The following is a 16,911-nucleotide window of genomic DNA, read 5'->3' on the forward strand; positions in this document are numbered from 1 at the left end:
TTCTGTCTAGCTTGGCCTCTTGTCTGTACACCTTCTGCCTCTGTGTTGAAGGTTTGACCCACTGCAGCACGTAATGACCCACAATCCTAACACCACTGTTACATCCCCGCCCCACACTGCCACAGGCTCCAACAACAGTAGTTCTGTGTAGGTAGGCCATTGCCCAGTGAGTTGTTCTTCCTAAAGGCAGCCTTTTGGTGTACAACACAGATCAGCATAGGTGTGGTAAATAAATGCTGGCTTCTTAAGTTTGCTGTCTTTTTTTTTTTTTTTTTTCCCCCAAATAATTACACTTAATGCTTGCCACCTTTACTTCACTGTTTTCACAAGTACCAGAGCCATACTATCTGCAGTAGGCAGAACTGACACTGAGCTGTACTGACACTAAAACTGAAATGACACTGACTCCCCTAGGCTCTTCCACCTCCTTATACATTTTTGCATTACACCGGAAGCTTCTAGTACACTGTCGAAAGAGCAACAGTTATCACCTTGGAGACATCGAAGACATCCAGAGTTTCCTTACACTGCATAACACTCTTATTTACCGTACAAACTGAGATAAAATTACATTATTTAACAAAAAATAATGTAAATGAAACATTATAGAGAAAAAGAACATTAAAATTTAATGCACAACTTACAAAATACCTCCACTCACAAATAGCAGTCTAACCGGCAAACTGACACAATGATAAATACTGAGAACATTCTTGTACTTCCTTGTCTGGCAAATCCCACTTTTCAACAATATAGTTTCCCTCTTTCCCTTTCCTTTAAACATTTTTCTATTTTGTCAATAAACATTTTCATCTTTTAACATTTTCACCATTTACCACATTCCTATGCATTTCTATCAACATATTTTCCATCGTTGTTTATTCCTTTGTCTCAAGCTGTCCTCATAATGGTAGCCTAGAGTTGATCAAAAAGTATCGGTGACCATTTCGCGCAAAACAGTTTGACATCACAGACGATGGCCATTGCATAGCCCCAGTTAATTTTTTTTCCTGCAAGGAAGAAGGAACCAAAGGCCAGGGGCATACAAATTGCTCCCTCCAAGAAGAAAAAACAAGATGCAGTGAGCCAAATTAAAAACCCATTCATTTCGAGATTCTACCCATATGAACCTAAGGATGCCATATACAGTACACTGGTATGTGGCTTGTTTGACGTTTCTTAGTTTGCGCTGTTAACATAAACACAAACACATGACAATAGGATGATGACCTCGGCGCATCACAAGCTATATTTATTCAGGATATCATCAGACCCCTCATGAGGGATATTTTGCAGACTGACTATATAGTTTCTCTCCGCTCCTTTTTCCTTCATACATTCTTATTTTGTCGGTACATATACATATTGTCGTCTTGTACCTTCTCTCTATTATTATTATTTTTTTCACTTTTTATTACTACTCCCAAGGAGGTTATATTTTTGGACTGACTTGTATATCTACCCTGTGTGTGTGTGTGTGTGTGTGTGTTGACTATCATATTTATTCAGATTTTTGTGTAATCTTTGTTAGTTTCTTTACATAAGTAGTACATATGTTTTATCGTAGGCTATGTTCCGAAATCTGGACTATATTTCTAGTGTTTTTTTTTTTTTTTTTTTTTTTTAGCCGTACCAAGATCTCAGTCCAGAGGTTGGTCATCTCCGTCATATTTCTTGACTATATTAGACATTTGTAATGCACTTTTTGCCCTTATGCTATAAAGACGTATTTTATCATTTAATCTTGACTACCGCTAAATGATATTATGCTAGGAGTGCACTGTATTAACAGAAAAGACAGTGAACGCTGTAGGCTGTCTAATATCTCGAGTATCATGATTCTCTCTTGAGCTAAATAAAATGCTCTGTTGGCAGGAAAGAGCACGTCATTGGATGGAAGTACTTAACGGACTGAAGTACAGTTGGTTAATCTCCGTCAGTTAGATGTCTTGAGTATTTTACAATTTCCCCACACTATATTAAGATGGGAATTAGGTCGAGACGGTGATATTGATATTGATGATAATGATTGCTGAATAACTTTAGTATTTTTAAATATAACTGATTTGTTTCTGGTACATAAACACTCCACTTTTACTTGTATTATTGGTTGGGAAGCTAATGGTGACTAGTATATAAGCCAGTCTCTAGCCTCACTCCAAAGGTGTCATCTTCCCACCCATCCTTTTTCCCTTTCAGATTTATTTTCATCCCAGTACCCATTTTCCTTCACGAACCTATTATTTGCTTGGACGCATCTTCCCCCATGGATGCACTTCACCCATGGACCTACTGTAGATTCCTCTTGGGATCCATTTTCTCCACGAATCTATTTTCACCACATGCTAGTTTCTCCCATGAATCTACTTTCTCCCTTGGACCTGTTTTTTCTGTGGACTTTTTTTTGAGCCTGTTGACCTATTATTTTCCGATGGACCTATTCTACACATGGACTTGTATTTACCATGGCCCTATTTCCCTTGGACCTATTTTTCCCCTTGAACCTACTTTGCACCATGGACCTGTTTTCACTTGAATGAACTGTGTTCCCATGGACCTATTTCCTGGACATATTTTGCCTCCATGGATCTGTTTCATCCATGGACCTGTTTTTCCTTGTGGACCTTTTTTCTCATCGGGGCACACCATATCTGCACATGGACCTGTTTTCTCACATGGACTTACTTCCTCTTTTTGAACTTCTTTTACTCATTGGATTTGTTTCCACTTGGGCCCAGTTTACCCAAGGACGAATCTCCTCTTGGTCTTATTTTCCCACATGGATCGATTCTAACCATGGACCTATTTGCCCCATAGATATATTCCCCAGTGGGCCTATTTTCCCCCATATCCACCCAACTGACCTACTACCCCATCCCTATGCCTACGCACTCACCCAGTGTCGTAAACCCATCTCTTGGCTTGTCTCCTGCGAAGCCACGTATCCACTCACCCACCCCAAAAGCCCACTCACCCCGCCCACGTGCCCATCCCACCACACCACCCCACCTCACCCTCCCACCCCACCCAGTCTGCCCACCCCACCCACTTCATTCAATCCATCCACCTATCCCACCCACTTTGCCCACTCCACCCACTTCACCCACCACTCACGCACCCCACCCACTGCACCCACTACATCTGTCCACCTACCCCATCCACCCTGCCCACCCACCCTACCCATCAGCCTACCCACCCGGACCACCAAAAGTTAAATTACAACTTTATACACACACACACACACACACACACACACACACACACACACACACACACACACACACACACACACACACACACACACACACACACACACACACACAGCTGCTTTTGTAGTATGGATGATTTGTTTTAGAATTTTCTCTCCCCATCTTTAGCTGGAAATAAAGTGTGGGATGTTACTGATGATAAAGAATTATTTCATAATTTCCTCACTCCGTCTTTACCGAAGAGGGTAATGATGATATTGGTGTCAGTGATGATGATGATGTTGATTTTATAATGTCCCCACCCAATTTTTAGCCGGAAAAAAGGGTCACGATGATGATGATGATGATGATGATGATGATGGATGTTCATGATAAATGATTTTAGCATTAGGCTATATAATGTATTTTTAATTTATTTTTTTTGCTGTACTCCCCCAGAGCGTCTGTTGACATCGAGCTTGAGGAGATGAAACCGGTGGTTCCAGCAGTGCCGGTGTTCACGTGGTCTGTCATGAAGGAGTCACAGGCCCAGAGCGAGTCACAGGTCATGGATAAGGACGGAGATGGTGACATAGACGACCACGACCACAGGAACCGTCACGTCATAATTGGTGACACAGATCAGGATGGTGACGTCGATCACGATGATATCCTGGATACAGATAACGATGGCGATATTGATGAAACCGATTTTGATGTGGCGGATATCAATAATGATGGTGTGGTTGACCAACACGATGTAGCGGCTGCTGATAGGGATGGTGATGGTGATGTTGACTTTGGTGATATTGGTGATGAGGATGGGGATGGTGACTTCGACGGTCACGATGTCATTGTTGCAGATGAGGATGGCGACGGGGACATCGATTCCGCTGATGATGACGAGGAGGACACTCTCTTGGAGGATCGTGACCAAGATGGAGACATTGACAGAGACGATGTTGTGGACATCAACCACGATGGAGTCATTGATGATAAGGACTTCAAGGCCGCTGACGTTGATAATGATGGTGATGTTGATGAGGACGATATCAAAGCCGGAGATAAAGATGGTGATGGCGATATTGATGCCGCTGACCTCCCTGACCTAGATGGTGATGGGAGGGTAGATGGTGATGATCTTGAGGTGACAGACAAGGATGGTGACGGCGATGTTGATGCGAGGGACTATAAACTGAGGACTGTCTTCTTGAGTGATGTGGATAATGATGGTGATGTTGATATCCAAGATCTTCTAGATGTGGATCATGATGGTGACATTGATAGTGATGACATGGCGATTGCTGATATTGACAATGATGGTGATATTGATGCAGATGATGTGAAGGCGGGTGACAGAGATGGTGATGGTGACGTTGATGCAGCAGATATTGGTGATGAAGATAATGATGGTGATATTGATGGTCATGATGTCTTAGCTGCTGATGAAGATGGTGATGGTGATATAGATGGTGATGATGACAATGAGGAAGATGCACTACTTGAAGACCGTGATGGTGATGGTGATGTGGATCGTGATGATGTGAGGGATTTGGATGGTGATGGTGATGTTGATATTACGGACATCGAGCTGGCAGATATAGATGATGATGGTGATGTTGACATGGATGATGTACGAATGCTGGATAAGGATGGTGATGGTGATGTAGACGCAGCAGATGTACCTGACCTGGATGGTGATGGGAAGGTGGATGGTGATGATTTGGAGGTAGAAGATAGGGATGGTGATGGTGATATAGATGCCAAAGACTTTACCTTCCGTAATACTCTTCTTGCGGATACTGATGGTGATGGTGATGTTGACAGGGATGATGTCTTGGATGTTGATGGTGATGGGGATATTGATGAAGATGATGTCCGTGCAGCTGACATAGATGATGATGGCGATGTTGACATAGACGATGTAAAGCAAGGGGACAGAGATGGCGATGGTGATGTTGATTCCTCAGACGTGAAGGATATTGATGGTGATGGGTTCATTGACGAGGATGACCTGGATGTGAAAGATAGGGATGGTGATGGTGATATTGATTCCACTGACTTTGCTCTAAGAAAGACATTCCTGGCAGACACTGATAAGGATGGTGATATCGATAAAGATGATGTGCTGGATACTGATGGCGATGGTGATATAGATGAAACTGATTTTGATGTGGCTGATATAGATAATGATGGAGATGTTGATAGAAATGATATCCTTGCCGGCGACAGGGACCTGGATGGTGATATTGATGCCGATGACATTGGTGATGAAGATGGTGATGGTGATATTGATGGTAATGACGTCCTTGTAGCTGATGAGGATGGTGATGGCGACATTGATGCACAGGATGATGATGGCGAAAGTATCTTGCTTTCTGATCGTGATGGTGATGGTGATATTGATGAGAATGATGTTCGTGATATTGATGGTGATGGTGATGTAGATATTGATGACCATCAAGCTGCGGATGTCGATAACGATGGAGATGTTGATGAGGATGATGTTAAGGCTGCTGACAGAGATCGTGATGGCGATATTGATGCAGCTGATATACTAGATGTTGATGGTGATGGTGATGTTGATGGTAGGGACCTTATTGCTGCTGATAAAGATGGTGACGGTGATGTGGACATGGTTGATGTGCGGAACCTCGATGTCTTCCTGAAGGACACCGACAGGGATGGCGACGTGGACGAAGATGATGTGTTAGACAGCGACCACGACGGCGATGTAGATGAGGAAGACATTGCCGTAGCCGACATCGATAACGACGGCGACGTAGACAGGGACGACTTGAGGGCTGGCGACCGAGATGGCGATGGCGTTGTTGACTTCGATGACATCGGTGACCAGGATGGTGATGGTGATATTGATGGCGATGATGTGGTGGCAGCAGACCGTGACAATGATGGTGATATTGATGTTGCCGATGAGGGACGTGGTGTGAGTGTCAAGGTTAACTGGAGACCAAACTTTGAGGAGCACCCTGGTGTTGACTTTTATGTCCAAAGCAGGTATGTGTCTGTGTATGTCTGTTAGTCTGGGTGTTTGTATATGTATGTACAGGGTGGTTCATAATTATATAACTCTTCCTTTTGTGCGTTGTAGGGATGGTTCAGTTAGCATTATCAACGTCTGTCATGCATTATTTATTCATTTCCTACTCCCACGGTCACACCCCCGCCCATATCAGGAGACTCATCCATCCCTGCAACACTTAAGAATGAGTTTCTAATGCAGTGCTATTTACAGGCCATCCTGTATGTTTATATTGTGTATATATATATATATAATTATTTGGTTTTACACCTGGTATCCCTGATGGGCTAAGGCGTTGCCCCTGGGAAGAGGACTTTTGGACTGGAGCGTGTAGCATTTTATGACCGGATGCCCTTCCTGATGTCTACCAATGACTCTTGGGTGGATTCGATCCTCTGATCCATCGGTCAGAGCGAAGCGCTCTAACCCGCTGAGCCACGGCTGCTACTATATATACTGTATATATATATATATATATATATATATATATATATATATATATATATACATGTGTGTGTGTGTGTGTGTGTGTGTGTGTGTGTGTATAAGTATGTATTTGTGTGTAGAATGTGCTACCCAAAAGTTCCCGAAATGTCACTAAACAAGGAAAAAAACGCACTTCAAGTCCTAATCACTGCCGCCCCCTTCAGAGTAGTCTCCTTGAGCATGCAGACATTGATCCCAGTGCTTCTTCAATGATTAGAACGCATTCTGGAAGTCCTTGAGCATCAGCTTGTTCAGGACCCTCTGCAATTTTCTCCTGGATCTCCTCATTGGTGTCAAATCTTAGTCCTTTCAGCTGTATTTTCATTTTTGGAAAGAGGAAAAAATCACAGGGGACTAAATCTGGTGAATATGGGAGGTGGGGGACAACTGGCATGTTTTTGGTGCCCAAAATTGCTGAACAACAAGGATTGTGTGCGCTGGTGCATTGGCATGCGGTGATGCATCCATTTGTTTGTGCACCACCTGTCTGGACGTTTTCGCCTCACGTAGCCAGACAAAATGTATTGACAAATTCCATGTGACAGGCTAACAATGTCACACACATCGTGGATTGACCTCCAGCGATCTTCTAGGATGGTTGCACGAACTTTCGCCACAAAGTCAGGAGTTTAACTGGTGGAGGGGCGACCAGAACGTGCATCGTCATCTGTTGACGTTCGTCCGTTTCTAAAGCGTATAAACCACTGTTGACATTTGTCCATTTTTAAAATGCTTAAACCAGTCGTAGGTTTGTGTAACCCCTAAAGCAGTGTCATCATTTTTTAAAAACATTTTACTAGTTTCTGCCATGTTCTTCCCAAGTTTCACACAAACTGATAAGCACATATTGCACTTTCACAGTCTCCATTTTTGAGATCACAAAATTCGCAAACTAACCCAAACAATATGATAAAAACAAACACACGCACATGCAGCGAAGGCATCCACCCTGCATAATGCCACTTGATTCGCTAACAAATAAAGGGTGGGTGCACTGCCACCTAGCATCCACGCACCGCACGACAAGCGGTTTCTGCCCTGCTTTCAAATTCAGGGAACTTTTGGGTAGCACCTAGTATGTATATATGTATGTTATATATTTATCTATATATGTACTGTGGGGACTGGCTGACATGATTGGGCAGTAGGTACAGGATTACGCTATGAGTGTGTTTGAACCTCTTTCAGTTCCATGATTGCCACCATATTATTTTAACTTGCTGGAGTCTCATAGCGGCAAAAAAAGTTTGTTGAGTAGTACCCGCAATATCATATCGCTTTTACATTTTAACCATTTCCCTACAATGACCTGCAGTGTACTTTATCTTTGCTACTTTTAGATACTTTTAGTCAGCTTAGAGGACACCTCCAAACTTGAGCAGTGAGATTTAGCTCTCATTAACCTATTCACTACAAGAGACCTTTTCCTAAGTTGTATAAACTCACCTGGAAGTGGCAAGGATAAACTAAGAAACTATGTCACCAGACTCAAAGAGCTAACACCTTTAACTTGGTGGTGTCTTTTACATTTTATTTTTGCTACCCTCAGATGATTTTATTCAGCTCATGGGAGACCTCTTGAAAAAAAAAAAAAAATATTGAAGTGAATAAATTCTTTACGTATTTGCGAGTCAAATAGTATGGTAGTAACAAGAATAAGATATAACTGGCACTGAACTAAATGGATTAACTTCTTCAATCAGACGAATCACATTTCAGCATTAATAAGAGTATATGGCGAAGGCGGGAATGAAATAAAGAAGCCCTTTGTATTGAAGAGGATTGAATAGGTTTCCTCTAAAGACTGATCAAAAGCTGTAGTTTTTATCCCGTTTGTTTTTCATACTAAGAGATTCCACAGTAAAGCCTAAAGTTAGAAAACCGAACTAACATTCTTCTCTATTCTGCCATATAAGGATGAGACGCGCAAATTAGCAGACAGTTGGAGAAAATCCTCATCACTGATAATGACAGGGATGAGGTATTAGGGTCCCTATTATTGTCGTTTAGGGAGGCATTCAAGCATGTTTTTCACACCAATTTATTTCTGCATATGGGACAATACTGTGCTGAACACCCATAGGCGGATCCAGTGATGCTGCCCATATTTCCCGGACAACACCCCTGCTTTATCATACTGAAGACTGGTAAACAGTACTTTACATTTATAGCCTATCATGTTTTTTCTCCATATATGTGTCACGCAAATGATCCTTTGTTGACAAATTTTACTTAGTTTGGTGAGAGAAAGAGGATGCCAAACCCTCATTGCTCTGGAAGGTGATTGTGTCAACACCTCAGAAATATTCCTGGATCCGTCCCTGACGCCTGTATGTTATGTATGTAAATACAAAGGCATATGTAAAATGTATTATGTATATTAAATCACTAAGGAGAAAATGCTAGGGAGCCTCCTTATCCAACGGGTATACGACCCCACGAGGGTTACTGGTGGAGAGAGGGAAAAGACAAGAGTTTGGGACAAAGCTTTGTTTCTGACCGGTTTTGCTAATGAGAAACTAGCGAGGAATGAAGTTTGGTTCATAACTCGTTGTTCTCTATTTCACCCTCCAATCATCATTATACCTAAAGAATCTTCCATAAAATTTGTCTCCTTATCCATCCTCCCCCATCATACCCTCTTATCACACATTCCTCGCCTTCCATTTCGTCAGACTCTATTACATGGTCTGTGTCATCCTTGTCCTTGTTAAACCAGCAGTATACAGTTGTTGCGTGTTGTATTAAAGAGGAAGACTTGAACTTGGCAAAAGTTAAATATCTGTCTGATGCTCATTTATTCTATTTATTTATAGCCAGGCGCCTTAAACCCGTATAGGGTGGCCACAAACATTTCGTCTCCATGTCGCTCTATCCCCTGCCATTTCGCTGCCCTACCCCCAACTTATACCCCCTCTCTTGCGCACCAATGGGCATTAATTCTGAGCCTTTATCTACATCTTCCTTTCTCAGGGTCAAAGGCACTGAAACCTGGAAGAGCAGTCCGATAGAGAAGGACCACCTCTCCCATACCGTGTCAGGCTTGGACCCGCGCCACGAGTACGAGGTGAGGGTGGTGGCCAAGAACGGGGAATACGAGACGCCTTCAGAAGTCGTCATCATCCCCGCCAGCGAAGGTTAGTGCTACGTTGCATAGGTGGGACTGTAGGGGGAATGAGAGGGGCGGGAGGAACGTGGCGACGGGATTGTGTTCTGTGAGGTTATGTTATTGTTTTTTGTTGTTTTTATAAATAGATTTTGTGCTTACTTTAAATTTTACTTTGAAAACTACTGTATTGAAATTCTTTATTAATAGCGTAATATGTTATTCTATTTATTATTATTATTATTATTATTATTATTATTATTATTATTGTGGTTGTTGTTGTTGTTGCTGTTGCAATTTTCTTATTTCTAGAAGTAGTATTAATGCTTGAGTACTAACAGCAGTAGTAGATTTCAGGTGAACTATAGTCATTCTTTCCTAATGAAACTATAAAAGTTTTTGTGTAGATGACCGAAAGAAAATGGACAGACGAGAGAGAGAGAGAGAGAGAGAGAGAGAGAGAGAGAGAGAGAGAGAGACAGAGAGACAGAGACAGAGACAGACACTATTATTGTCGTCGATGGTACAGTTCATATGCTTCATCAGATTCTGTAGTACTGTATATACTGTTAGCTCCTTCAGTCCGATGCCATATATTTTGCATTTTATTCTTGCTGCTGTCAGACTGCTGCTGTCAGACGCTGTTATATAGTTCAGAAGAGAGACCTGTTTATATCAGACCCTTTCAGTTCGTAAAGTCACTCCTGAGCTGAGTAAGTCGTGTGCAGATAGCAATAATATAATGGAAATACGTCACTGGAATGAAGCAGAGAATTCCACTTTTGTCACAACTTACGCTGCATTGGCCGTTGTGATCTTTAGTATTTTTTCTTCTGGGAGGGTGCTGGAGAGGAACGCCTTCTTGTGGTGGCACCAATATAACTGGGGGCTCAACTGCCGGGTTATACAAATGTCCCTGAACATCTCTGTGCCATGAAAGGAGGAGGGTGGACTGTGGGAGCAGGGCAACTTAAGCCTGCAGTCCACCAAGTTCACGTATCAGTTGAACCTGGGGCTACAGTGCAAACCACTACTGTTACTGGGATAAATTTCTAGTTAACCTCTTCACTGTCACGTGATTAGGCTACCAAGGGCTAAATATATCCATCTTAACCCCAAAGCCGGTAGCATATTATAGTTTAGTCAGTATAAAAAGACGTCACCGGATGGAAGGGGTTAAGAGATAATTGTCATAGTGAAGGAGTTTAAAATTGCTTATTAGCTCCTTCAATGCACGACGTCTATCCTGAGTAAAGTGAAGTCGTCTGGTAGACGCAAGGCTGAATGTACAGTATGTCATCGTACTGAAGGAGTTAATATGGTTTTCGTATTTGTCATAACGAGGTGCCTGTACTTCATTTGCTAGTATCATCGTATTTCTCTAAGGATAATACTATATTGATGTTGAACTGTATAAATCAGGGGTGTAATTTTTACATGCTCACTCCAGACGATTTATTCAACATTGGAAGGATGCCAGTATCTAAACCCTCCAGTCCAAAACGTCTCTCCTGAGCTGAATAACTCGTCTTAAGTTTTTTTTTTTTTTAATACATGGAAGAAGGAACCAAAGGCCAGGAGACCGCAAACCGTTCCTTCCAAGAAAAAAACAAAAACAGTACAAAGGAGGGCCAAACTCAGGTCGGTTCATTTCGAGATGCGTGGACACTCTACGTATGAAAGGCTGGACATCGTAGGAAGTAGGAAATAGACACAAAGGGAGACAGTTCCAGAGTTGACCTGTTGCATATGTGAAGGACTGGGAGTAACGGATAACTTGCATTAGAGCGTTGGGCAGAAAAGGGATGAGAGTTTGTTGCTAGACGGGTGCTAGGCGCCCGTCGTAGAGGTGGAGGGATGTAAGCAGACAGTTCAGAGGAGCAGTGACCATGGAAGTTGCGACAGAAAAGAGATAAAGATGCAACAGCGCGGCAAAGAGACAGAGGTTGAAGGGAGCCAGTAAGAGGAGGAGAGTTAATGAGACGAAAAGTCTTTGACTCCACCCTATTGAGAAGAGCTGTATGTGGGGAGCCTCCCTACACATGACAGTTGTACTCTACACAGGGGCGAATAAAATCCGTGCATAAAGTCAACAACTGTGCAGGGGTAAAGAAGGTACAGAGTGGGCTTAGCACACCTAATCTCTTGGAAGCAGATTTTACAAGAGGTGTAATATGATCATTCCAAGATAAGTCCTGAGAGAATGAAGCCCCAAGTATGTTTAAGGATGATGCAGGATTGAGTTGGATGTTATTAAACATTAACGGGTACTCCTGTGGAAGATTTTGTCTGGTTGATAGGTGTAAGAACTGAGTGTAACAACAAGATTATTTTTACCCCAGCAGAGATATGAGCCAAGCCAGACATTAGGTGTGCCATAGCCTCATCCCTTGTTTGTTGAAGTAACTGCTGAGATGGACATTGCAGGAACCGAATGGAAAGGTGAAGGGTGGAATCATCAGCCTATGAGTGGACAGGGTTAGGAGGTCATTGATGAATAAAAGGAAGAGAGTTGGTGATAGGACAGAGTTCTGAGAAACACCACTGTTAATAGATCTAGGAGAAGAAAGTGGCCGTGTACAATAGCAGCTATAGAACGACCAGGAAGGAAGCTATAGATGAAGGCAGAGACAGAAAGATAGAAACCATAAGAGGGCAACTTGGAAATTAAAGATTTATGCCAGACTTGATAGAACGCCTTTGAGATGTCAGGTGCAAAGGTATAGCTTTCACCAAAGTCCCGAAAGGAGGATGACCAGGAGTCTGAAGGGTAGGTGAGAAGATCGACAGTGGAGCATCGCTGACAGAACCCATACTGAAGATCAGAAAGAAGATTCTGATGGGAAAGATGCTTTAAAAATTTTCTGTTAAGAATAGACTCGAAAACTTTTGAAATACAGGATGTTAAAGCAATTAGGCAATAGTTAGAGGGTTGAGAATGGTCACCCTTCTTTGGGACTGGCTGAATGAGAGTAAACTTCCAGCAAGAAGGAAAGATACAGGTTGCTAGACAAAGGTGAAAGAGTTTACCTAGGCAGGGTGTAAACACTGAAGCACAGTTCTTGAGGACAACAGGAGGGACCCCATCAGGCCCATATGCTTTGTTAATACTGAGGCCAGTGATGGCAGAAAATACATCAGCCAAAGAAATTTTAATGTCAGCCATGAGGAAGTCAGAGGGCGGAAATGATGGAGGAATAGCACTGGAATCATCTAAGATGGAACTGGAGGAGAAAGTCTGAGCGAGGAGATCTGCTTTATCAGCAGAAGAAAGAGCTACAGAGCCATCAAAATAGAAAAGAGGAGGGAAGGATGATGAGGTAAAGTTGTTAGAAAGGTTTTTGGCAAGGTGCCAGAAGGAGTGGGAAGATTTCGTTTTGGAGAGTTGAGAGCATTTAGTACTGATGAAATTATTTTTAGCAGAGCAAAGAACAGACTTAGCACAATGCCGGGCAGAAACATAAATAAAGATGTGTTTTAGGGGTGGGTTAGCTCTGGTACCTTTTATAGGCCCTTTCCTTGTTGTGGACAGCATTAGAACAAGCGTGATTAAACCAAGGCTTTTTTGCATTAGTCAGAGGATATGACAAGAGAATGTATGCTTCCATGCCTGAGAGAATAACCTCCCGTAATGTGGGAGACACACTCGGATGGCTGCCGGCCATGAAAGCTATAATCCTTCCAGGGAAATTCAAAGAAGTACTGCCTGAGGGCCTCCCAATCAGCAGCTCCAAAGTGCCACAACCGACGTTTCTTTGGAGGGTCCACAGGCTGTACTGGAGCGATAGGACAGGTTAAGGTACTAAGGCTGTGATCGGAGGAGCCCAATGGAGGGGATAGATTAACGGTGTAAGCAGAGATTAGTTGTAAGGAAGAGGTCAGGTATATTGGAATTCTCTCCAAGGTGGTCAGTGATGCTGTTTGGGTCCTGTACAAGTTGCACTAGGTCATTAACCCTTGTAAACATTCGATTTTTTTTTTTTTTTAATGCTACCACATTCGTGGTCACTATTGTGCACCTGTTTTTGGAAAATAAAAAAAAATACCTGGAGTTGTTTACAAAATATGGGCTTAAAATCTAATCTTAACACTACAGTCTGACAGAAAAAAAAAAAAGCTAAAAAAACAAATAGTTTAATTCTCCATGTGTAACTAAAGACAACTATAAAAAATATTAAGTCTCACGATTATAATGGATGAATCCCGATGTCCGTTGACCAGTGGGCAGTGGGGGCTTGTGGGGGGCAACAGGCCGACTCCCAGTCTCCTTGCAGCAAAACATCGATTTTTTCCATGCACTAAAGATGTCTAGTACTGTAACACATTCGTAGACACTTTTATAGCCCACACCTGTGTTATATGAAAAACCTAGCCAAGGAGCGCACACCAACTATCTTCAACCAACACAGTGCATCATTTAATGAAGCTACTGGGAACACCACCCACTTGGGTCACATGGGAAGCAAGGGCCACGTGGCCAAAGTTACTGTGAGTCACAATAGTGTCCTCGAATGTGTTCCAGGGGATAGAAAAGCTGTAGGCTTGTTCACCAGGTGGATCAGTGAAAGGAGAAGAGAGCCAAAGGTGGTGGAGATTTCAGAGAGTGTGTTCCATCGCAGAAGTAAGATAGTCGAAGAATTTTTCTATAGTCAGTAGAATTAAGAGATAAGTAAACAGTATAGATATATTTAGTCAGAGAATGACAGGAAAGCCTAAGCCAGAGAGCAGAGAATTCAGAAGAATCAAGTTCAGGAACATGAGAGCAAGATAAGTCGTTTGCGTACATAGACTCAACAGCCACCTTTGGCTTTGAAATGAGTATAGAGGAAGTAGCAGGAAACAGAAAAGGGTTTGCTCTCAGTTGCCTCAGACAGCTGAGTCTCAGTTAAGAAGAGACGGTGAGGTTTAGAGGAGAGATGGTGTTCGAAAGAGAAAAAGTTAGAGGAAAGGCCTCGAATGCTGCAGAAATGAAGAAGTGAGTCAGGCAGTGGTTCCAGCAGGCAGCTCATTGAGTCGTCACCGGGACAGGGGTGGATGGTGGGGGCATTTATGGTCACCCCCCCAGGGGACTCCGAGGCTTGGTTATTTGATGCCATTTATTAAAAAAGAAAAGAAAAGAAAAGTAAGTGTAGTGTGTAATTATGCGTGTAGTTTGGTGTTGACAGTTAGAGAAATTTGTATTGGAGAGCATGCTGGCCTACTCTCTGTGTTACTGAAACACTGAAAAGGTTCAGCAAAGGAGGATCTCGAGGGCTGATGAAACGGAGCTCCAGCTCTCCCTGTTATTGGCTTTCCATCCACCTTGGGAATACTGCCTGCTTGACTGGTGCTGCAGTCTACTCCAAGAATACAGTGGAAATACGTCAGTGGAGTGAAATGAGTTAGTATGGTTATGATGATTATGATACTGCCACTATTATTGTTATTGGTATTATCCTTCCTTGGCCAGTAACACTTGAGTATAGTGGAATATAGGAAAAGCCACGTTCTACAGGCTCTTGGAGACTCCCTAGTGTATTTTACCTAGTAGTTTATTTCTTAATATGGTGGGTTAATAGTCTATTGAATATTTTTTATCCTCACTCCATCCCTAAGCGGAAAGCATTCATGATGATGATGATGATGATGATAAAATTATTTATGGGAACTATGACGATATTAAAAGATTAATAGCTAGTATACAGGAGAATATTTTAAGACATTGCAAGAAGTAGCCAGAAGGGCTGCACCCGCGACACTGATCTAAGGGTCGAACATATGATTCTGCCTGTGACCTTAAAGTGTCAGGTCTTCTCAAGACCTAATACCCTGTCCTTGCCTGACCTTCAATCCTTCTATCAGATTTGGTCCAAACTGGGAAGAACTTTGAACTGGCCTTTCCTTGTGACTTAGAACTTTGATCTACTGTTCTCAAAATCGACTTACTTCATCCTTGCTTGACCTTCAACACTTCCACCAAGTTTGGTTAAGATCAGATCAAAATTATGTTAGTTATAGGGTCCACCAATTGACCTTTACCCATGACCTTGACCTGTCACTAAATGTTTTGAAAGTCTGATAATTTTATCCGTGCCTTACCCTCAGTCACTCCACCAGTTTGACATGACTCGGATAAATACTGTTCAAGTTGACCGTGCCAGGTGACCCCTACCTTTGAATTATTTGTTTTCAGAAGAAAAGTAGGTCATCCTCTAGGAAGATCCTTACTCCTTCCACTAAGACTGGTTCAAATCAGATCCAAAGATATTTTGTTAACAGAGAGAGAGAGAGAGAGAGAGAGAGAGAGAACAGCAGAGGTATATATAGAGAAAGGAGAGTGCTATCTTTCTAATTCCGACACCGCATTCTGTGATGAGAGGACCTGCAGGCATTGTTATTACTGCCCCAAAACGATTCGTCCTTATCAGTATACAGCATTTATCTATCTATCTATCTATTGCCAGACGTCTCAATCCCGTTTGGGGTGGCCACAAACAAATCGCCTCCAAGTCGCCCTGTCCCCCGCCATTTCACTGCCCTGCTCCCAACTCACACCCTCCTCTCTCATATACCTCTCCACCCCATCCCTCCAGCTCATCCTCGGCCTCCCCCTCCCTCTTCCCCCCTCCACCTCACTCATATACACCCTCTTCGTCAGTCTTTCACCCTCCATCCTCTCCACATGGCCAAACCACCTCAGTGTGTTCCTCATAACGCTTCCTATCACATCCACATCCACACCACAACGCTCCTTTATATCCTCATCCTTCAGCCTGTTTCTCCACGTGACTCCACAGGCTCCTCTTAAATAACTCATTTCCACTGCTCTCACTCTTGACTTGTGTCCTTCCAACAATGTCCAAGCTTCACTTCCGTACGTTAGAGTTGGTATCACAATACTGTCATGTAGTAACTTTGTCACTTCCATGCTCACTTCCCTGTTTCTTATCACTGCTTTCAAGGAACCAGCAACCTTTCTTCCCTGCTGTACCCTTTCAAGCACTTCACCCTCCAAACCTCCATCCTTACTCATCACACTACCCAAATACTTAAACGTACTCACATTTTCCAATTCCTCACCATCCAACCTCGCTGTACATTCACTAACT

At 42.7% G+C, this 16,911-nt stretch overlaps 1 protein-coding gene across 1 annotated transcript in view; it reads left to right on the forward strand.

The window, feature by feature from the left end:
- LOC145416430 (uncharacterized) overlaps positions 1-16,911 on the forward strand; it is a 657,995-nt gene that overhangs the window by 514,949 nt on the left and 126,135 nt on the right. Inside the window, exons 25-26 of the mRNA XM_080285378.1 lie at positions 3,648-6,206; positions 9,691-9,854. Coding sequence (XP_080141504.1) covers positions 3,648-6,206; positions 9,691-9,854 — 2,723 coding nt within the window. The remainder of the gene's footprint in view (positions 1-3,647; positions 6,207-9,690; positions 9,855-16,911) is intronic.

The sequence above is a fragment of the Coenobita brevimanus genome, chromosome 106 (assembly GCF_032717465.1).
Source record: "Coenobita brevimanus isolate Jiangsu-jjx chromosome 106, ASM3271746v2, whole genome shotgun sequence".
Classification (NCBI taxonomy): Eukaryota; Metazoa; Arthropoda; class Malacostraca; order Decapoda; family Coenobitidae; genus Coenobita; species Coenobita brevimanus.